This window comes from Peromyscus californicus, unplaced genomic scaffold (assembly GCF_007827085.1).
Source record: "Peromyscus californicus insignis strain IS unplaced genomic scaffold, ASM782708v3 Scaffold_20__1_contigs__length_68692818, whole genome shotgun sequence".
Taxonomy (NCBI): domain Eukaryota; kingdom Metazoa; phylum Chordata; class Mammalia; order Rodentia; family Cricetidae; genus Peromyscus; species Peromyscus californicus.
The window spans coordinates 56,141,437-56,165,679 of NW_026294503.1; the positions used below are offsets into that span (position 1 = coordinate 56,141,437).

At 39.9% G+C, this 24,243-nt stretch overlaps 1 protein-coding gene across 1 annotated transcript in view; it reads right to left on the reverse strand.

Annotated features, from left to right (window-relative positions):
• The window catches only part of Slc2a13 (solute carrier family 2 member 13), a 289,669-nt gene that overhangs the window by 207,783 nt on the left and 57,643 nt on the right, over window positions 1-24,243 (reverse strand). Inside the window, exon 3 of the mRNA XM_052748693.1 lies at window positions 7,458-7,666. Coding sequence (XP_052604653.1) covers window positions 7,458-7,666 — 209 coding nt within the window. The remainder of the gene's footprint in view (window positions 1-7,457; window positions 7,667-24,243) is intronic.

Genomic DNA, 24,243 nt, shown 5'->3' on the forward strand with positions numbered 1-24,243 from the left:
CAATCACTGAAGCCTGGTGGCAGTGGAAACATTTGTGTTACTCTTGTGTGTGCGTGCATGTGCATGTGCGTATGTGCGTGTGTGTGTGTGTGTGTGTGTGTGTGTGTGTAATATATTATAGATATGTAATTTATAAAGCAGGTTTTTAGGTATATGGAATGGATTGAAGCTAACCTGTAAAGGAACTACCCTGAAGCAGAACTCTTTTGAAATGCCTGTCCTCTGGGGGATTGCCTCTTCTTTGGTTTAAATGCAGACAATTTAAAAACAGTGTGCATCTCACAATGAATTGATGTGTGGGTGTGTGTGTGGGGGGGGGGTTTGGGGGGTGATACTAAGCCCTTTTAGCATGGATTTTCTTCTTAGAAGACGTAGATTTACATATAATGTAGCAAGAAAACAGAGATACACAGCCCTTATGAGTTTCCTAGCCACACACTCAAACACCGGATTTCAGTGCAAATGAAGAGAAGTGGCTGAAGGCCTCGAGGTCATCAGAAAGATTTCCTTCTACAAGGGTGTAGGTGGAAGACCTCTCCTGCTCGTCATCCCATGTAACACGGGAGTCAATGACATTTTAATGTAAAACTAAGAATGATTCCATTCTTCATAAAGTTTAAAGGCCCTTTGAGGTTTTAGAAAAATCAATGCAACATTTATTTAAAGCAGCACTTAGCCGGGCGGTGGTGGCGCACGCCTTTAATCCCAGCACTCGGGAGGCAGAGGCAGGCGGATCTCTGTGAGTTCGAGGCCAGCCTGGGCTACCAAGTGAGTTCCAGGAAAAGGCGCAAAGCTACACAGAGAAACCCTGTCTCAAAAAAACCAAAAACAAAAAAAAAACAAAAAAAAAAGCAGCACTTAATGAAACAGCTTCTTAAATCCATCACCATGACTAAGAAAGCCAATTTGATATAACTCCATGCACTGCCCCATGTCCTTCAGTGGCAGGACAGCAGTACCTTCCTTCTGTTCCAGTGCATGCTTTACCATGATGGGTGCATGTAACAGTCAAGAGGCCTTGACAGTTCAGCAATATTGAGACAATATTTAGAATTTTAGATACAGAACTGTCATCGCTACCAATATGCAGAAAGTCGTGGGTCATCTTCCTAGGAAACTGTCAGCATTTGTTTCATTTATGGAATGTATGCAACCTCTGACCATTTTGCAGGGAGGACTGCTTTCCTCTCCGGGCAACCGTTGACAACTGCAAGGAGCCTTTCACCTCAAGGTCATCGTTCAAGATTGGATTTCTAAAGACGCTACACAAGGATTTCTATCAAGCTATGATATTGGCCCTCCCTGCAAATATCTCTGAAAAATATGAATTGCTAAAATGGCCATGCACAACATCAATTCACTGAAAAACAAAATGATTTACAGGAAGACTTATGACCTAACTGCAAAATTACCAGAGAAAAAGAGAGAGAGAGAGATGGAGCCATCTGCTCCTGACATGGTAATCATGACCCCGAAAAGCTGGAGAGAAATCAAAATGAACTCAAGGGGAGCTGCAGAATAAATGTCCCTTCCCACCACACTCTTCCTTTCTAGGCTAGAGACTAAACTCCCCCACCAAAAGCAAAACATGCAGCCAACATACACCGTTTCAATGAGTTCACAGACCAATAAAATTAAAATCATGTTGGCTTGAATGTTTGAGATAAGTTGGACACAGCATCACCTGATTCCCTACAACAGGGACCAGGTGAACCCGCATCATATTTCAACCTGGAAGAGTGTCCTGAGGGGATCCTTCCCATGTACACTGATATTAAGGTTTTGGCTCAGTGGTATAGTGCTTAGCTGGCCTATGTGCAGCTTTGAGTTCCATCTCTGGCAATGCAAATAAATACATGGGTGACTAAATCAATAAATGTGAGGTCATGTTTATCAAGCATATAAAATAAATATATTAAACTCACATAGTTACTTATATTAATATTTTAGTGTTCAAAGTACAAGGCTAATGTTTTTGGCTTGTATTCTATTTAATACGTTTATTTTAGAAGTATCTAGGATCTAGGTGAGCTACATAATCTTAGTTGTAAAAGAAAGTTCATATATTTGTTTTAACATGGGGGCGCCACATCCTGAAGACTGAACCTATGTCACAAATGATTCCACAGAGCTGTAAAAGTGCACTATCCCCTTCCCAAAGGTCTCCAGCAGCTGTCTACTTTGCCTCCCTCCTCTCTCTGTCCAGAACTGAAGCTATCCTGATAACCACTTTATTCCACACCCATGGCCTTTCATGGCTTCCTATAATAGTGTGCTCATCACAATTTGTTTCTGTAAAAAAGGAAGCCTTTCCTTATACACATTCCTTGTTCCACCTCTGATCCCACCTTGATACCCACTCAATCTGTCTGTATGGAAAAGCAAGTGGACAGAGTGTCTTTTCTGGGAGAACCTCTGTAAGCCCTTGTGACTCCTGTATATAAGAGCCCAGGGGCCACTGCCAGCCTCTGCATTCCTTCACCACCTCCCAGGAATACATCTCCTCCTCCTCCTCCTCTTCTTTTTTTTTTGGAAAGGAAGGGTTTTTTTTGAGCTTATGTTTCCAAGGACTAAGAGCCCATCATGGCAGGGAAGGATGGAAGGAAGCAGCAAACGTGGTGGGTGGCTGGGACAGAAGCAGAAATCAAATCTTGAACCAAATTAGAAAGCAGAGAGCTAACTGAGTTCATGGCTTTTCAAACCTCAAAACTTGTGCCCAGTGACATACTTCCTCCAGCAAGACCACACCTCCTACACCTACTCAAACAACATTTCTAACTGGTAATCAAGTATGCAAACATTTGAGCCTTTGAGGGACATTCATGGACCACACCATGAAAGGCAAACAGTATCTGAAATACCTCAGCAGCAACTAGGTGGTAAAGTAAATGATATCAGGGAGAGATAATTGAATAGGATATATGAAATCAAAAGGCAAGGGCTGTAGAGCTGGTTCAGTTACTATAAACACGAGCTGCTCTTGCAAAGGACCCATGCTCAGTTCCTAGCATTTACATATCAGCTCTCAATCTTCTGTTCTAGGGGATCTGGTGCCTTCTTTTGGCTTCCTCAGGCACCTGGCATCATGAGATATACTCATATGTTTGAAGGCAAAATGCTCAAAAACATAAAAGAAGAATTAAAAAAAAAACTTAAAAAGGAAATCTGAAGGCAATGGAAAATACTTGCCAATCCTCCTGTGCAAAGGTCTCTAAGTATCAATAGAAACTTACTTATACTACACCATGAATTTAGATGAACTTTTGGAAATAGACATGGATAAATAGAAAGTGCAGATATCTTGGACCTTCTGCAGTGTGGGTATGAAGCTACCCTTTTTGCTTTATTGCCTCTCAAACACTTCCCTTTACCTAGGAATACACTTCTTATCCTCCAGTGAAAGACATGGACATGGAACTTAGTCACCAGAGCCCATGAGACAAGGTGGCAGACAGCATTCAACACTTGAAAATTCTTCCTTAAAACTGCCTTCCAGGTAAGTAAGCAAGTGAAGGCACTTGCTACCAAGCTTGGCAACCTGAGTTTGATCCTTGGGATAAAAAAGGTAGAAAAGGAGAACTGATTCCCACTTGTCTTCTGACCCCCCCCCCCCCAACACACACACACACACCATGGCATGCACACACTCATACATATACACACACTAAATAAATACATACATAATAAATGTCTTTTATTTTTGAAACATTGCCTACCAAGGAATTCGATCTTTGTTGGTTGGCTGTATTTTCCTTGATATGGGAGAAAGGTATTAGTTTAGAAACTAAAGTCCCAGACATACTTTAACTTTCTTACACTCTGTAAAGTACAAGAATCCCGCTCACACCTTACTCCCAACACCCAATGAACACACTTGCCCACATAAGAAACACCAACTCTTCAAGTCATGTCTGGATGACTTCAAGGATGCACAGACAAGGGATGATAAGCACACAAAGCCATTTAAAAGGTATGGTTGGTGTTTAGAAAAATGCATTTAAAATATTGAATAAAATTTTATATTAGCAAAGTAGAATGAAAACTTCTGTTAATTTCTAAAGTCAAACAAATTCAAATAAATTTTGAACTTAACATAGCTGCACCTTTGTGTGTAATATGCAGACCTTACACGCCTACCTCTCTACAATTTTGAAGCTAAGTGGAATAGCCTGCTAGTCACTACTTGAAACAATTTTGCCTTGGTCTCTCTGAAGCGCCTATCTGGGTTGTGTATTCAGCTCATGACTTGGTACACATCTGTGCCATGAAATAAAATAAGAAAACAAGTCATAAGAGATATGCAACAAAAATGATGAGATAATTCTTGACAATTGATTTGTGGTCGGATTTGCTTTAAAAGCAATTATCCTTATCTCTACTAATTCAGAATTGATTCAAGGCAATCTGGGGATAGAGGCATAGTCTAACTCTCCCAGAAAGTCTAAAAACTTAGATACCCTTTAGAACTACCATCAATTGTTGGAGATTTAGCGCAGTGGTAGAGCGCCTGCCTAGCAAGCACAAGGCCCTGGGTTCAATCCTCAGCTTCAAAGGAAAAAAAAAAAGAACTACCATCAATCAGGCTCATTTAATGATGCAGATGGCCCCATCACGCTCTTCTCCAATTGTACATCTTCAGAGGCTTGCCCCAACCATCTGACCTAATGTAGCCCCCTCTCAGTGCCTCTATTAGTATTTTAGTAGTGTTTATTTCCCATAAACAATTACATAATTTGTAGCAAACTAATAGTTACTTTTTAATTATCATTTAACCCTCCAGGAGAGATAGACAACAATCTTGTCTGGTTCGTCTACTGCCAACCCTGCCTGCACCTCCACTGTCATGCAGTAAAACCTTTTTGAATGAAAGTTGGCTTCGTGGTCTTTTCCAATCAACAGAAAGCATTCTCCCCAGAACTCTAAAATGCTAAGTCATTCACATCTTAAAGCTATCAGAATCCAGTCCTCTTCTATGTACTTAACAAAACACCGGAGGTTCACTGTCTTTCCCAAGGTAACTTTAGGAGCACAAGTTTGGGATGGAGCCAGGGTTTGACTTCCATCTTCCTGTCTCCCTCTCCAGGTGGCTTTCCAAACCAAGCTGTCATTTCTTTAATCTTCCTACAGCATGTATGAATGACGTCGAACACATAGGGAAACCTAACTCTCTGCTTCTTTTCCCATAAACTGCCTTTTCTGTTGTTATTCTGCCCAATATGATGGAGAAATGGCCCAAGACACTGAACCCTGTGAAGGAAGCTGACCTGTTCTATCATGTGGAGGGGAGAGGAGACTCCACTCTAATCCAGTCCTATTCCACAGTGACTTGGAAGACCAACTGTGCTGCTAACACAGTGATAGCAGAGTCCGTGTATTCATGACAATGCCTGACAACAACCTGAAGGAAATGTTTTCTCTTCTGGTCCCATCACACATCCACAAAATGAGTGAGTGTGATCAACAGTACTTGTACATACTTTTCTCAAAGAAGCTACGCTTTTGGTTTAGGGAAGTCTTTTTTTCTGGAGGGGCTGAACATCAGAGACTCAAGTCAGTATCTTCTGTGTGCTAGGTACATGATCTCCCATTGTGCTGTAAACAGTGAATCTCACCCTTCCTAATGCTGTGACCTTTTAATTCCAGTTCCTCATGCTGTGGTGACCCCCAACCATAAAATCATATTGTTGGTACTTTATAACTGTATTTTCCTACTGGTATGAATTGTAAGGTGAATATCTGTGTTTTCTGATGGTCTTAGGCAACCCCTGTGAAAGGGTCATTCAGCTCCAAAGGGGTCATGACCCATAGGTTGAGAACTAGTGTGCTATGCACTCAGCCTAAAGCAGTGGTTCTTAACTATTGGAAAACATGTTTCTGATGGTCTTAGGAACTGAGGCACTGCTCAGTAGCAAAATTACAGTTATGAAGTAGCAATGAAAATAAATTTATGGTTGTGGTTTCCTAAGACTACTGGAAATATGTGTTTCTGATGGTCGTGACCCACAGGTTGAGAACCACTGGCTTAAAGGTTAGGTTTAAACTCAAATGACCAAGGGGAAAAAAGTATACATACATACATACATACACACACACACACACACACACACACACACACACAGAAAAATTATCTGGAGTGACAAAAACACAAGCATGTGTAATTAACTGCAGTCACAGAGTCCTATGGAGTCACAAGTCATAAGCTTCTACAGAGTCCCTTTGCTTAGACATTCCCAGCAGTCATAAAACTCAATTAGTGTGTACTGTCAGCAACTCAAGAAGAACTATTTATAAGCAATCAAAAGGAAGCTATGTGCAAGTTGGGCATAGTGGTACGTACCCACATTCCCAGCATTTAAGAGGTATAGGCAGAAACGTCAAGAGTTCAAGGTCAACATAATGGGTGAGTTCAATGTCACCCTAGGGTAAATAATGGGTTCTAGGCTATTGTGGGCTACGGGCTTTATGAAACCCAGTCTCAAAAACAAAACAAAACTGGACCAGAAACATTTTTTAAACATAATAGTTTATAGTAAAAATCAGTGACATTCTTGCCTCTGGAAGAGTTTTTAATTAGTTAATAGACACATAAATTCTACACAGCATTTAATTCAATAGCCCCAATACTCTCAGTTTTCACTCCAATCACACGGAATTAGCATATGGATTTCAATATTAAAAAAAACCCTCATATTTCATTTGAGGTACTACAGGGAGAACTCAGACTAGATTCTTTTTAAGTTATTTGTAATTTAAATAGATAGTTTTAAATAGTCCTTTTTAGAATGGACACGGTGTTAAACACAGTTAAAGGAAATAATTTAGTGAGGAAAGTCTCCTTGTTTTGCAAGGAGGTGTTTCTTTAGAGGTACCAGCCGGACACAGAACAGATGCTTGCTTAAGTGTTCAGAAACAAATGTAGCCACAGTTGGGGTTCTGGTCTGAGCAGGAAGGCAGTAGCAAGAGGCGACTGACTGTGCTTCAACACACACAAAGGTAAGTCAAGGCACACTCTTCTGCCAGTGCTGAAATAGGATGCTGTGGAAGAAAGTAACCTTCAGCTCTGTTAAAAATGGGAGCAACAGGAGTTGACGACACATAAGACTTGTGTTTGACAAATACCAGCACCTTCATAGGGGTGTCTGTCATTTTCTCAGGAATGCCCATATGAACTGCCAACAAATGCAGAATGAAATAAACGTTGAGACATTTGAAATACAAATTTGAAAACAGTAAATTGAGCATGCTAATTTTTATTGCTCTAAAATGTATCTCAGTTGCCTTGTTATATTACATTGCTTTTATTATTTTTAATAAATTGTTATATTATTTTAAAAGTTAAATGTACTACCTTTGTTTGCTTATATGCATAAAGCCATGTTAAATAACACTAAGATAATTTAATTTCTAAATAAAGCACAGTGTAGTTCTCTGCCTCATACAGTGGGAAGTGCACCTACCTGCGCTGACTTCCTTTTCCTCCTCCTCGATGCTGTTTCTGATGCTGTCATACTCCTCATCAATAGTCTGATTGCCACGCATCTGAGACAAAATTCTGCGGGCCTTCTGAGTCTGTCCTTTCTGAATAAGCCAGCGAGGGCTTTCAGGCAAAAAGAGAAATCCAAGGAACTGTATAATGGCTGGAATTGCTGCAAGTCCCAACATGTACCTGCAATAAGAAGTATACCAACCTTGTGAGATTGTTCTTAGAGCACTGGGTATATATCCACTGTGGCGTCTAACAGCATTGAGTATGCACTTACCACAGGGTCTAACCGTCCTGAGTGCTCGCTCATTCGACAAGGAATCTAAATACATGGAGCACGTACTTCCCAGAGTGCAACAGCACTGAGTCCGCGCTCATTCACAGGAGTATAACAACACTGAGTGTGCACACTTCCCAGAGTCTAACAGCACTCAGTACACACAACAGAGTCTGACGTCACAGAGTCCACATTTGCACAGAATGTGACAGCAGAATCCACACACATTCCCGAGAGTACAAAAACACTGAGCGTGCACACTCTCAGGAGTCTGACAGCATTGAGTCCCATACTCCCCAGAGAACCTCAAATGACCGAGTCCAAATATAAACACTGGGTGGACACTCCCTGAAGTCCAACAGCACTGAGCACAATGTACCAAGCTTTTTATTTGGGGCCACCAACCAGCTCCCACATCATGACATGGAGACTTCTTATTAGTTATGAATGCTCGTCCTAGATTAGGCTTATTTCTGGCTAGCTCTTTTAACTTAAATTAAGCTGTTTCTCTTTATCTACCTTTTGTCTTGGGACTTTTTACCTTCTGTCTATCTTACTTTCACTGCTTCATATGCCTGTCTGTCTGGAGGCTGCCCGGCTTCTTGTCCCCGGCACGTCCCTCTCCCTCTCCTTGTTCTCTTCTTTCATTCCTCTCGAGCCTAGATTTCTCCTCCTGTTTATTCTCTCTCTGTTGGCCTGGCCCGTCTATCCTTTCTCCTGCCTACTTATTGGCCATTCAGCTCTTTATTAGAGCAATCAGGTGCCTTAGGCAGGCAAGGTGAAACAAATGCAACGCATCTTTACATAATTAAACAAATGCAACACATCTTTTCATAATTAGACACACAGCCTTACAGCATTAAACAAATGCAGCATAAACAAATGTAACACACCTTTACACAGTTAAAGTAATATTCTGCAGCATAAACAAATGTAACACATCTTTACCTAATTAAAATCATATTCCACAACATACATATTTACAAAAGAGTCTAACCAAACCGAATACACACTCACCAGAGTCCACCAGCACTGAATACACACTCACCACTGAGCCTAATAGTACTAGTGTGTTCTCATTTGCCAGAGTCCAAAAAACACTTAGTGTGTACACCTTGGAGTCTGATATAACTGAGTGCACACTCGCCATAGTCTAAAAACACTGAGTGTGTACTCCTCAGATTCTAACAGCACCGTGTACACACTTACCATGGAGTTCAACAGCAGTGAGTGTGCATTAATTCACCATAGAGCCTAAAAACACTGATTTGCACTCCTAAGATTCTAACAGAACTGAGTACATAGCACAGAATCTAAAAGCACTGTGTGTATAGTCATTCACCAGAATCTAAATACCCTGTGTGCACTCCCCAAAGTCTAACAGCTCTGAGTGCGCACTTGCCAGAGAATGTAACAGCAGTGAGTACACACCCCAGATTCTAACAGCACTAAGTGCTCACTCATTCACCAGAGTGTAAAAGGAGGACATGCTCCTCAGAGTCTACACTACTGAGTACACACTCACCAGAGTCTAACAACAGTCAGTGCACACTCACCACAAAGCCTGAGAACACTGAGTACATACTCACTCCAGAGTCTAACAGCAATAACCGTACACTTAATTACCAGTCTAAAAACACTGTGTGAGTACTCTCCCAGAGCAGTGATTCTCAACTTCCCTGATGCTGCGACCCTTTACTACAGTTCCTCATATTGTGGTGACCCCCTAACCATGAAATTATTTTCATGACTACTTCATAAATGTAATCTTGCTACTGTTATGAGGTGTAATGTAAATATTTTTGGAGTTAGAGGCTTGCCAAAGTGGTGGCAACCCACAGGTTCAAAACCGCTGCTCTAGAGTCTAGCAACACTGAGTACATACTCATCACAGAATTTGGTGTTTGTGTGGAGCACAGAAATATTTAATAATTATTAACTAGTTTTATTCACTAGAAAAGAAATGTTACTTTATGCTGTGCTGAAACTGAAAAATGAGAAAAATAATTTCTTTCATACAAATTATAATTTTGCAATAATAGGCAAACGTCATAATTATATTTCCACATTCTAAATCAAACAAATCATGCAAAGCACCATGACAGCCCTCCGTATATAACATGTCCAATATACACAACAGAAGTATAGTGTGCAATGCCTCTGTGTCTCCTGTCGATACAAATTCCATGCATAAGTTCCAAGGCAGGTGAAAACAGAGCTCCTATGGTCTGGATAAGTGTCTCCTAAAAGCTCCATGCTGAAGGCTTCTTTGCCAGCCTATGTTGCTATTGGGAGAGGGTAAACCTTTAAGAAGCGGGGGCTAGTGGGAGAAAGTCTGTTGACTGGGGAATTCTCTCAAGGGAGCTATTGGGACCCCAGATCTTTCCTCTCTCCTTTGGGCTCCTAGCACCCATGAGGTGATCAAGTTTCTTCACAATGAACTGTAGTCATGATGTCCTGCCTTGACACAAAAACTTTGAGCCAAAACAGACCTTTCCTCCTGAAGAGTGTAGTATCTAGGGTGTGCTGTCGCCACAAAAGCAGAGAACTAACCCCGGATTAGGAGTTATCTGATACAATGTGTACTTTTCATGAGACTAAGTGCCTGAAATTGCTTCCTTTGTGTTTTGTTAACAGTTTTTGTTTGTTTTGCTTTGTTGTCTGAAATATCGTCTTGCTATATTTAGCCCATACTGGTCTACAACTTGTGGTCTCCGTCCCTCTCTCATAAGGTCTAGGATCACAGAGATAGCCATCATGCCTTGTAACAAGTTTTTCCTTAATAGTTACTTCTGCTTTTTGAGTAATTATTTTTTTAAGTAATTTCCCTATTTCATTTTGCTGTGAGGCATCAGGTTCACCATGATTAAGGAATAAATGGCTTAAAGCAGAGAGGATGGAAATAGAAACAAATAATTGTGACCAAATGGCTAAAAAACAGAAAAAATTTAATTATCCGTTATTTTCTTTTAAGTGTGTACTCTTATTGACTGGGAAAATGATAAAAAAATAAATAAAAACATAAGCAAAATGTTGGTTTGTTTTCACCAAAGAAGGAACAAACATTATAGCATGAGTCCAGATGTCCATACCAAGACTTCTTCAGAAAGGCTTCCTAATGACTCCAACTAAAGTGGCTGGGTTAAATTTCCAGGTCTCTGCAAGTGGAATTTCCATGAATACAGGACACCCTCATGTCTCCCGATGATACAAATCCCATGCATACATTCTAAGGTAGATTTATGATGACAAATGTCAGAAGGCCACTTCATGCTCATAAGCAGCCCTAACCACATTTACAACTTAATGAAAGGTCCTCTGATTTGATGTGCTTTGCAAAGACAGTCTATCTTTTAAGTCACGCTAAACCCATAGCAAAGCGATTTAAAGGCTCCCAGAGAGAGATCTCATGATGTAAGGCAACTGCTTTCTATGCAATTGTGTTTTAATTCTAAAAACAAAAGAGGAAAATTATAATTATGATTTGGGTATTAAGAATACCACTTACTATAAACTGCACAATAAACCTATAGGTAGAATCAGAAAAAAAGTAAGATTCAGAGAGTGAACAAAGTATTTATGAATGAATGATGGAGCAGATGACATAGGCTTTAGTGCCTGTGCTGTGTGATTATACCAACACTTAATGCCTCCGTGCAGCTCACAGAGGATATATTTCTTATCACAGTTTAGGCATGCTGCTCCACCTCGATGTCTATCATCTTAATTTTCACATTCCCTCACTAGCAGAGTCCTGGCAGTGAAGCATCTTGCACATAGATGTCATCTGGTAAACATTTTATGAACTGAAAGGCTAACAGCTATGCACTGAAACCTCTGTTATTCCACAGAAAGTAACTATGTGCAGACTCACGTAGCAGTATTTCAGGTAGCAAGTCTTCTAGATCATTTAGCTCTGCAAAATTACTTGCCCAGTAACCCTCCTGAACAAAACACTGTTAACTCTAGATATGATCAGATCCTCTCTCTTCAAGCAGCGGTCTTCAGATGAGAACTAGGGAGATCAACTCACATAAATATATTTGCTTGGCTACTTCTCCTTAAGATGTTAATATATACAACCAAATTTCTTATTTAAGTGAGCATTTTATTGCTGTAAATAAATGGGAGTTATAGCTTCTTTTAAAGAATGCAGAGGATCTGTTGGGCTAGAAGAGCAGTTCAGAGCACATATGTAGTGAAGACTTGGGTTCAATTCCATAGCATAAAACAACTCATAAGCAACAATAAAAAAGTGGCTATCCTATACTATTAATTATTTAAAAAAACAGGCTTTTATCTTCTAGTATATATTAAATATATTGGGTTAGGAATTAAATAAGATTCACCCATAGATAAAAACTTTCCTGTTTCATTTTCTGTCTTTGGAATGACTACAAAGCTGCAAAAATAAATATGGAAACTGTATCATCTTCAGATGCAAAATGTACACATAATTCTCTATACTTTGCTACTTGCTATTAAAGCTGAGTATAATATTTTTATAATTTTTTTTTTTTGAGACAGGGTTTCTCTGTGTAGCTTTGTGCCTTTCCTGGAACTTGAATTGTAGACCAGGCTGGCCTCAAACTCACAGAGATCCGCCTGCCTCTGCCTCCCGAGTGCTGGGATTAAAGGCATGCGCTACCACCGCCCAGCTAATTTTTATAATTTTTATAATTTTTTTATAAATTTAAAAAAATGGGAGAGAAGAAAAGAAAGATAGAAAAATAAGGAAAATGCAAACTTAACATGAACCCATGCATAAGTGGGCTGTGGAAGCCAGAATGCTTTAGACCCAGAGCCCTTTGGAATAGGACATTTCAAGAGCCGGGTGTAAAACTCTTAAGCCTGTACAGCAGGAGGGACAGAGAGCTGCACCCTCTGCCAGTCTTTCTCTTTGCAAAGACAAGTCAGAAAAACTAAAAATACTGTACACACTGATATTGTCCACCTACTTTCTAAAAGTAAAAGGAAGGAGTCATTTAATCTATTTTAACTATCCTTGCTGATAGGATATATTCTAACAGAAGAAAATCCATAGGATTGTAGAACCCCACTGCACAGGATGGGTAGTAGCTGTGATATATAAATAGCAAGAACAGATTGGATCCTGTTTCATACTATGGTTTTATTAAGTGCCCCCCTAAACACGTAGGCCAGCAGCTGGTTATGCTATTGTGTGGTGATGAAACCTTCAAGAAACAAAGAAGTTCTGGAGTCAAGGCTGGAGGACCTTATTCTCCTCAACAAGCAAATAGGTTAGGTCCTAGAAGCATGCCCTTGGAAGGGCTGCTTCCTGTCTATGTGCTTCTCAGCTGCCAAGAGGTCAGCATCTGTCCCTGCCATATGCCACTATGTGGTTCTGACCATCACTTTCTGTCCCATTCCATGCTAGAAAAGCAAAGGCTAGATGATCATGAACCGAGACCTCCAAACGCATTTCTCTTTTTAAGTTAATTATCTCATATATTTTGTTAGCAGAACTGAAAGGCTTGTTAACATAGTTCAGGTACACTATCCACAAGACTCCCCCGGTCAAGTTACTCATCTGTGCACACAGGATGGTGTCCTGTTCCCTAGCACTGCTGGGAGCGGTATGTGACAAACAGTTCCTAGTTCACTTAGCAGAGAGGTTGCTCAGCTAAAATGTTTCACCTCCTTGGGGCGCCTAACCTTGTGAGCAATTCCACATTGATCTGCTACAGCTATGTCTCCCCCCAGTCTCCAGCAGGGAGAACTATCCAATATCTTTCTCTGGGAGAAAATTATTCTTCTGAAGATATGCATACCAGCGAGTGGGAAGGATTGCTGTTATACTGATGAAAAATTCAACCGAAGATAAAGAAGCAGAGAGCCATAAACTTAGCTCGGCTGTATCAAGGGCTGTCAATCTTCCAAATCCACAGAAATCAGGAACCAGTTGAATGACAAGAAGTCCTGTCATAAAAACTAACACAGGCAACCCCTAGCGACCAGGAAACCTCATTAGTATAAGCTAAAGCAAGGGTTCTGAATCCAGAATTCACATGCGAATCCCCCAGGGGGCAGTTTAAATACACCAGTATCTATGCCCCACCTTCCCCAGGGGTTGTGATTAATTGGTCTGGGCTCTGAGCCCAGAGAATTCTATTTCATTAAAAGCGCTCCCCGGGTGGTGCTAATGTGCAGTTGAGTCCAAGAACCACAGATCTAAACATTTTAAAACCCCAGGGGTAAAGATAAACAACAAACACCCAAGATCTCAAGGAAAAGCCATTTATCTTGAGGAGGTAAAAAGGTACAACAGGCTGATAAGGGTAAAACTGGCTGACTCTAGGGAAAAAAAAAAAAAAAAGATGGGAGCATTGATGAGTTTTGAAACTCTTCAAAATATCCTTAGCATCATGGTAAGATATCTTTTAAAATACAGAGACCTTGATATTAACAGGGTCACGGCTAGCAGTTTCACCTTGACCTGCCCACCAGAAAATGAAGGATGGAGCAGACCCTCTGAGGCTGCAATGCTTCCAGATGTTGTCGGCCAAGTAGAACAGCCCCATCTCACTCAAAGTAAGCTTACTTCTCAGTACCAAAAGGTTGAGTCTCTGAGAATCCCTAATCTGTCACTGCTGGGCCCCTGCTGCACCACAATGGCTCGGCTGATCAGATGTGCTACAGCCACGAACATCGTACAGGCCCTTCACAGAACTGCACCATTGTTTCCAAGGCATCCTGCCTGTGCAACTTCAGAATCTTCTGACAAGAGGCCATTTCAGGCACAGGATTCTGCAGTCCACAGTAACCACCTGCTTCTATGAACTAGGCTGTGGGTTAATTAGCATGCTCTTTGTCAATCCCAAATACATGAAAATCTACTTGAACATACACGCTCAGCTGGTTCATGGAACACTTTACAACAGCAATAATAGCTTACAAAGGATGCCAGCTACGTGCTAAGCACTACATCTACGATATAGGATACGTACCATCTTCACACCAATCCTAGGACATAGCTAGCATTATCAACCTCACTTTAATGATTAAGAATGAAGCACCAAATGGGACTTTTTAAAGAGAAGCCAAGGACAGAATGTTAGGGTTTGCCTATGAAATCTCTCACAAGTCCATGCTGGTGGCGCTGGTGAGTGAGGTGGGGGGCACATCCGAGGGACTTTTGGCAGATTGGATTGGTAGAAGCAGATGACTGGCCTAGCCCCAAATTCTAGTCTAAGACTCTGTTTTCTCATCTGCAATCCCAATATGCCTACACAAACTCCTGCTGCTACAGCTAAGACTCTGTTTTCTCATCTGCAATTGCAATATGCCTACACAAACTCCTGCTGCTACAGCTGTAGCCCCAATGGCCATGCCCCCCTTCCATGGAACTGTGTGCTCACACACTCTCTGAAAGCTGCAGACTCCAAACCTCTCCCATTTATTTTCATAGCCACAGAAAATCTTGATGGGTTTTTGCAATTCTAAGACAATCCTTAGTGACAGTCTTTGAAAGTCTGCCTTGAGCATAGCCAGGACTTGAGAAAGATTATCTAATAACATCCAGTACTGTTTATATAAAACTGAAAAAAAAATCAAGTCACAAAATTAGATCTGTAGTTATAACCGTTTCTTTTGAACTTTGTGTTTATACCCATTTGCTGCTAATTAGCAAATCAAGTCCATGTTGGATCACTCTGAACGGCTCAAATAAATTACAAGACTATTATAAATAATCAGAGGCTGTCTATGTTTTATTCTCAAAATCTCCTTAGTTTTGTGGGCCTCATGGTGCTCCACATAACAGTTCACACACTACCCTTGAGCCTGTATGCTTCCAAATTGGCAGGCCTTCACAAATAACAGCAAACATTTTTGTTTCTTTTCACTGAAAATAAAGAGTCTGCTATTAGAATCAGTAGATTCTTTGAAATCTACTGAATGAAGATTTATGTTGGCTTAGAATGCTATGCCAGGATTTTCTGTGTTCTCTCTGAGTCAATAGTCAGTGTTTATCCGACAAAAAAAAATTCTTCTGAATGTATATGAAGGCCCAAGAAATAGGCTCATCACCAAGCGTAGCAAACAAACCTAATCAGCAATGGTGCAATGCTGCATCAATCTGAAAATAAACTTTCTAGTTAATGGTTGCCAATGGAAAGAAGAGTGGAGTAACTCCAGACCCCTCAGACCACACCAGAAATTGTGTCCAGGCAGCCCTGCATTCAGAGCTACTTACTCAGTGTTCCTGTGGCTGGCTGGGGGCTGTCATCTTAACTTCTCACATACTTAAGTAGCAACTGTATGGATGGTCTGTTTACTGAGAGTACTCTTAACATATACCAATGGGAAAACATCTGCACAATAACACCGTCAAAAAGATGACACTGGTTTTGGTCACCTGATATACTATACACATTACAGAACTGGTGTCTCACCACTCCATTCCAACAGTAAGAAATTAAAATAAGAAAGTTGGGCTAGAGAAATGGCTCATTGGTTAGAATGCTTCCTGTTCTTCCGGAGGCCCTGAGATTGGTTCCTCCCCTATCAGGAGGCTTATAGTTGCCCATAACTCCAACGCCATGAGATCCAACATCTTCTTCTGGCTTCCTCCCCACATACACATACACCATACACATAATTTAAAAATAAATAATAAATTTTTAAAATAAGGAAATTGCCAAACTGAGATTTTGGTGCATTAGCTTAACTCTCCTTTGTCACCAAAGACCATGCAGAAGATCATCACCGATGACTGACACATAGATAATCACGTGAGCTAATCATGACACAAGGGTTGGGAAGAGGGCTGCATAAAGAAAAAGTTTCCAAGTGCTACACTTGGAATATTTCAGTTTACTTCCCACTGATTTATAATCAGCAAATAAGCAATGTCTGTGCTACCTCAAGATTCTTTGTAAACGTATAAAACAAATACCACCAAATAAATAAAAAAATGCAACGATCCGTGCTTGATGTATAAGCCCTAAAAGTAACTTTATATCAGTATTTAGTGGCTTGGAAAATGTTATTTAGACATACTCTGACAGAAAGAGACTGACACTGTTTAAATCAATGAGGCATTATGTACATGTTAGTTTTAAACTAAATGGCAAAATACATGAAGACTTCTACCAAATTAGTATAGGACTGTTTCTATAAGAACTCTCCATCTAACAACTCTCTCTGTATGTCTTTCTCTCTGTCTGTCTCTCTCATGTTTGTGTGTGTGTGTGTGTGTGTGTGTGTGTGTGTGTGTGTGTGTGTGAGAGAGAGAGAGAGAGACAGACAGACAGACAGACAGACAGAGGGACAGAGAGACAGTGAGAGACAGGGACAGAGAGAGATTGATTGATTGACTGATTGATTCCTCCTAGAGAATCTTCCACACAAAGTTTAAAACTAGAGATTACAGAAGTGTGGTAATGATAAACAAATACCCCTTGCTTCATAGAGCTCACATACTAGAAATTTTGAACGAAATAAGACAATTTAATTGAATGATGGGGCTTTTATAAAGGACAAGTGTCAGAAGATTTATTTCTATGGAAGCTTTTTTCATGGTAAAGACAGACGTTTGGCACACATCTATAAATCCAGAACTTCGGAGATGGAGACAACTGAAAAACAATAACAACAACAACAATAATAATAATATAATACATAATGTAATATAATGCATAATAATAATAAGCCCAAGGTCCTGTCTTAAAAAGACAAAAATAAATCCAGTGGCCAGTGTAGAAATGGAAGAGTGTGATGGAACCAGTATGAGGCTCACAGTAATGTTTCTCCAGTACTTGGGATCAAACCCTTGCAAGATACTCTGCATGACTTATCAGGAAATGAGTGCACTCTGTAACCACCAGACCAGACCAGAACATTTCTACCACTCAAGAAGCTTCCTTTACACTCACCCTTTGCCAGTTGGTCATCACAGCCAGGGTCAATGGCTGGTAAGGTTCATGTGCCTGGGATTTAGTTTCCTGCTGATGAACCTCATGGAAAACCGTGGAACACAGGCTACTTTGTGTCTCTCTTCTTTTAGGCAGCAAGTCTTATTCTTCACTAACATGGGCTGGGGTGCAGTTCATTGAAGGAATGTGTGCCTACCTGCAACCCTGTCTAAGAGATACACACCTCCTTCAATCTTTTCTAGAACCTGCCAGTGAAATTATCTGGCTGGTGGGTGAAGAGCCATACTTGCATTTATTTAGAGATGTAAGGAATTTTTTATTTTCCATTTTAGCTAGTGTGCATTTTTGATAAAGTATGACTGTTAAGTACCATGCCCATTCTAACTTGTTGAAGTTGCTGTTTATAAAATTTTAATGGTATTATAACATCCAGAGGGATGGTACACCCTCTTTTATTCTTGGCATTAATAATACAAGCTTTTATCTTTTTTCTTAGTAAAATGAGTCACAGCCACCTCATTAACTTTATTAATCTCACAGAATCAACTCTATTGCCTTTCTATTATTATACCTTCTGCTTGTTTTACTGTTCCAATCCTTACTTTTGAGTCTAACAGCTTCAACAATTATCTCCCTCCTCCTCCTCCTCCTCCTCCTCCTCCTCCTCCTCCTCCTCCTCCTCCTTTTCTGACAGGGTCTCCCTATGGTCTGGCCCTCACTATGCAGAACGTCTAGCCTGGGACTGACTAGAGATCCGCCTGCCTCTGCCTCTGCCTCTGCCTCTGCCTCTGCCTCTGCCTCTGCCTCTGCCTCTGCCTCTGCCTCTCAGTGCTGGGATTAAATGTGTGCACCACCACGCTTGCCATTTTTCTAGTTTTCTTCACATGAAAGTTGGAACATGACTTCAAGCCTTTTCTCTAAGATCACCATTTAAAGCTACACATTTTTATATACTATAGCTGCATCACCTGCTTGAATATATTTTATTTTTTCTGACTTTCCTTAGAACATGTCTTAGTTACTTTTCTATTGCTCTGCTAAAACACCATGACCAAGACAACTTTTACAAGCAGGTGTTTAATTTGGGCTTAGGACTTTCCAGGGTTAGAGTCCGCCATGAAAGAACACAGCATGACAGTGAGAACAACTCGGTTTGCATCCTGACTGAAGTAGGAGGCAGAAAGAGACACTGGGAATGGTGTAAATCTTTTGAAAACTCAAAGCCTGTCTCCTCAGTGATACACCTCCTCCAACAAGGCCACAACTTCTAATCCTTCTCCCAAAAGTTCCACCAAATAAGAAGCAAGTATTCAAACATAAAAACCTATAGAAGCCATTCTTATTCAAACCACCACAGATCTATAAGTTACTTAGAACATATTGCTTCAATTTCCAAATATTTGGAACTTTCTTGGCTATTATTTTTTGCTAAAATAAAATAATTATTACTATTAATTTTTAGTTTAATAATGGGAGGACACAGTCTAAACATGTAATATAATTTATTTATTAAAAATCTTATTAACATGTATTTTATACTCAGTACCTAGCCAATGTTTGCCAAATAAAATCTGACAGAAACTTGATAAATAATATATATGAACATTATTGGGTGTGGCAGTTAAAAGTCAATCAAAAGGCAAGGAACTTCATGGTGTTATATTACTTCTATAATATGTTACCTATTTTTATTTAATTGTTCTATCCTTTGATAATAAACTATTTAAAAATCTCCAAACAGGATCAAGATTTGCCTATCCTCCCATTCTACTAATTTTAATGTGATAAAACAAATATGTTTGCCCATTTCGTCATCTGAAGTATGCATCTCTCTACCACTATGGACATGCACTAAGTGAGGCACCGGCAGCCACTATCTTCTGATTTCTCTATCTTGAAGCTTTCATCTGGTCTTCCACATTTCTATCATCACTGGTGCTTCTGGCAAACGGGCTCTTTGATCATGATGAACCATCCTAATCTCTACTGACACCACTTTAAGTCCACCCTGCTAATATCACAGCACCTCATTTCTATTATTATAGTCCTGTCTTTTTACTTCTTTATCTAAAGCATAAAACATTTATCTTTTAGGCAAGGTATATTTGTGTCCTTATTTGGTTATACAGTGATAGTTTTTATACTTTTAGATATATTGTTTTAACAGTTAATATAAGAGTTACTTTGCTAAAGCTACATTTTAAGTACACTGCTTAGTTATGTGCTTTCCATCTGCCCCATCTGTTATTTACTCCTGTGTTTTTACTACCTTACATTCCTATAGTACATCAAACTATTTTAAGTATTCTATATTAATCCTTATAAGGGCTTCTTAGCTGTTGCCTTTCATATATTCTAGTGGTTGTTCTAAGGAAAAAAGAATGAGTCATCTGTTAGTTTACCATGTACTATGTGTACAAATCACAAGTACATAATTCCATTCAATGCCCCTGTCTTTGCTCTTGTCATCTTAAAATGGATGAGAAGGTACAACGGTTTCCCACATACCCCTTCTCTCCACTCATGCTTCTTCCCTTGTTATCAACATCCCCCATCCATGTGGCACATTCATATAATCAGTGTACCAACTGTATGGACTATCAACATTATGCATAGTTCACTCTCGAAGGAGTGTAGTCCATAAGTTTGGACAAATATACAGAAGCATATCTACCATGTTGACATTGTACAGTAATTGTCATTCAAGATCTTCTATGCTCTGGCCATCAACAGATTTGTACACTCTGTCCATGGTGTAGAATGGTCTTCTTCAGGGAGATTTGTCTTCTACAAACCTCTCTTGCCATTGCCAACATTCATTTACTTTTAACTTGGGGGAACTCAGAGAACTGAAGGTGGGAGTGATTTTTATTAGCAGGATTAGATGGATATAGAGGCTGAAGTTAATGCTTTCTGAAAATAACAGCAAGCAATACCTAGTATCATTTAGGAGTTCTTAAGAATATTCATAGCTATTCAGTCACTTAATCCATACAATAACACCATTGCTGAAGTTATCAGCTACATGAGGATATAAGACCTTAGATCAACCAACTCACACCATGAAAGTAACCTTTCAACTACACTCCTTGTTACACTAGAATATCTTTATTTATGTCTTATGTCTTAATTCTATCAATAGCACATTACAGACATCTTCAGCATTCAGATTTGTAATTTTTTTTTTTTTTTTTTTTTTTTTTGGTTTTTCGAGACAGGGTTTCTCTGTGTAGCTTTGCGCCTTTCCTGGAACTCGCTTTGGAGACCAGGCTGGCCTCGAACTCACAGAGATCCGCCTGCCTCTGCCTCCCGAGTGCAGATTTGTAATTTTAATCAAGCTATTAACCCATAATTAATTTGTGTGTTCCAAATTCATTTTTGTCAAAATGGTAACGGAATTATTTTAAGATAGAGATCAACTCATACTCTATTCTTTCCTTACTAATTATCAAATTATAAAAAACATGAATTTGTTTTCAGAAAGCATTACCCTTCAAATGATATACAAATAACGTTCTTATTAACATTCAAATAACATCTCATTGATGAGGTTTTTAAAACTTTTAAAAGTATAAGTGATTCTGGAAGAGAGGGGAGCTCACCACTTCACCAGTACAATCAGTTTCTTTAAAAAACTCTCTAAGGGGCTAGAGAGAGATGGCTCTGAGATTAAGAGCACTGGCTGCTCTTCCAGAGGACCCAGGTTCAGTTCTTAGCACCTGGATTGCAGTTTACAACCATCTGTAACTCCAGTTCCAGTGAATCCAGTATTACATTCTGGCCTCTGTGAGTCCCATGCATGCATGCAGTACATGAACATACATGCAGGCAAACACTCATACACATAAAGTAGAATTATAAAAATATGTTAAAAATTATCTGAGACTTGCAAGCAAACAAAATCAAACTTACTATGTTCTTAAAGCAATGGATAACTATTTAATTTAGAAAAAAAAAAGCTATGCCACGATGGATTTAAAGTTCTATCCATCCCCATGGCAGACTAACCTTCTACTGCCGCTACTAAATTCCCAGATGGCTGAAGCCCCTCCCTCACTCCTACCACTTTTCCTTGACCGGATGTGACTGGCTCTGACTGACAGGGGTTTATATAGTATAAATGACATTTTCCCATCTCCGAAGACAATGCTCCCTCCAAGAGCCAAAGACTAGCTAACAAATACCCCAACATTAGGCATAAATGTTGAAACACTGGTCAGGATCATCCAAGGGATTCCCAAAACATTATAAGCTATTGCTATTGCCCTTATGTCCCTATTGCTGAACACACCATGAACTTCAGACACAGGGCCCAGAGGACCCAAGCTGGATCTGACCTGAAAGCCTCCTCCCTGAGGACTAGCTCTCATGGTGCCAGAAGGAATCATGCAAGCTACCAAAGGAAGGAAGCAGCCAACAGTCCTATTCAGTTATGAGATCTATAAACTACAATGACCAGCAGGGCACAGTAACTCCCAGAATGCAGTAGCAGCACGCATACCTTGTCAGTAAACAACAGCTCTCTAATTGGAAATAAGATCCATTCAACAAGAAGGAAAGCATGCCTGATACTGGAAACCTAGGCAATGATCCAGGGCTAGTGATGTCACGGATCTTGGAGGAGAAGCTGCAACTGTTACTTTACTAACCCAGCCTTGTTCCCAACTACATTCTAAACAACTGTCCTTATAGCTACAGGAAAGTGTCATCCCCATCCGTCATCAAGGAAAGTTCTCCTTGCAAAAGATAAAAAACATTACAGAAAAACCGCAACCAATCAAAAGGCAGACTTGTGAAACCCTGTCCCAACTGATAAATCTACGACCCAATGACCCAATTCCTTCATATAAGGCTCAGGGATCATTGCTGAAGAGGAGTAGAAAAATCATAAAAGTCAAACAAACAGTTTTCTGTGAGATTGTGTCTCCTATGAAAGTCAGAAACTACGAAGTCTCACCAACACAGACTCCTAAATCTGACTGCAGAAGGATGACAGCAATAAATAAAAGAGGATGGGAAAAAGCTCATGAGGCTGCAACCCTAAATAATTACAGGCAACTCAGGAATGCCGAGAGTGGGAAAAATAGTCTTCCCCAGGGAAGAGCACACCCATTAGTTATTTAATATTAAATGGTCAGCTATGAAAATATATATGCAAGTAACATTATATAGACTAAGCAGGTTGTATTTATATATTTAGTAATGGACACATACACACATGTGTAACAATTTATGAAAAAATGAGGCCATGAATTTGAAAGAGAGCAAGGAGGAGTATATGGGAGGGTTTAGAGGGAGGGAAGAGAAGGGAGAAATGATGTGAATATATTATAATCTCAAAAATAAAAAGTAACGAAAAATACAATTATAGTTAACCTATAATTTTTCTGTTTAAAAGAGATGTCTCCACATCCAGCTGATAGTCCTAGGAATTCAGCTGCTCTCTCCACTATTTGCTACCTTATGTACCCACAGCACAGGGTATGGTCAATTTCTTCCCACATTTTTGGGGAGAAATTAAGCTCAGAAGGACCCCACAATTTTTTCCCAGGTCTGTAGGTAACGAATGCACAGTAGAGGACTGATTTGGATTTGGGGCTAGGATTGTGTACTGATAGCAGTTACAGTAGTCTTCCCTCTCCAGGGTTCTCTACCACCCTATGCTCCACCCTCAGCAGCAAGCAAATACAGATCACAGTGTTCCTTTCCCTTTAGCTTTGCTTACAACATACCGACAGCGGTACTCATGCATCAGAACAGTAGATAACTATGAAGCTCATTTATGAAGGGCCTACTTTTTACCAAGTACTGGGTCAGATGTTAGGAATATGTTATGCATAAAATATTTTTCTTTCTACAATGATCTCACAAAATTAAGTTTTGTTTTGTTTTTCAGTTTTTTGAGACAGGGTTTCTCTGTGTAGTTTTGGTGCCTGTCTTGGATCTCACTCTGTAGACCAGGCTGGCCTCGAACTCACAGATATCCGCCTGGCTCTGCTTCCCAAGTGCTGGGATTAAAGATGTGTGCCAGTACCACCCGGCCAAGTTTTTGGGTTTGTTTTTTGTTTTTTTGTTTTCTCTCACATTTTTTGGGAAGAAATTAAGCTCAGAGGGATCACATGATTTGTCCCACATCTGCAGGTAATAAAAGAGCAGTAGAAGACAGATTTGGATTTGGGGCTGGGATTTTATCGCCCACTTTTAAGGGGACTGAGGCTTGCCCCAGCGATGCCACCTTTCCAGAAGTGCACCACACTCCTAAACATTTGACTTTATGGCCTTCTTGCTGTCTTAACCACTACTAAAGACAATGTTGAGTGCTTAGCCTTTCAGTAGGAATGGAGCCTAAATACTATAGATATTATATATTTCAATCTATATCTATGATTGGTCACAACAGAAGTTTACCAAAATGCAATAGATGACTTGGCGATGTATATGTACATGTAAGCACTGACTTGTAAGTCTCAACTAAAAACTAGAAACACCAGATTAAAACAGTGGTAGCACCAAGCTTCCTCTCCTTTTCATCTACAGAATAGAAAAGACTGAAGCTGCCCCTTCAATTTCCCAGCAATCTCTCTGTC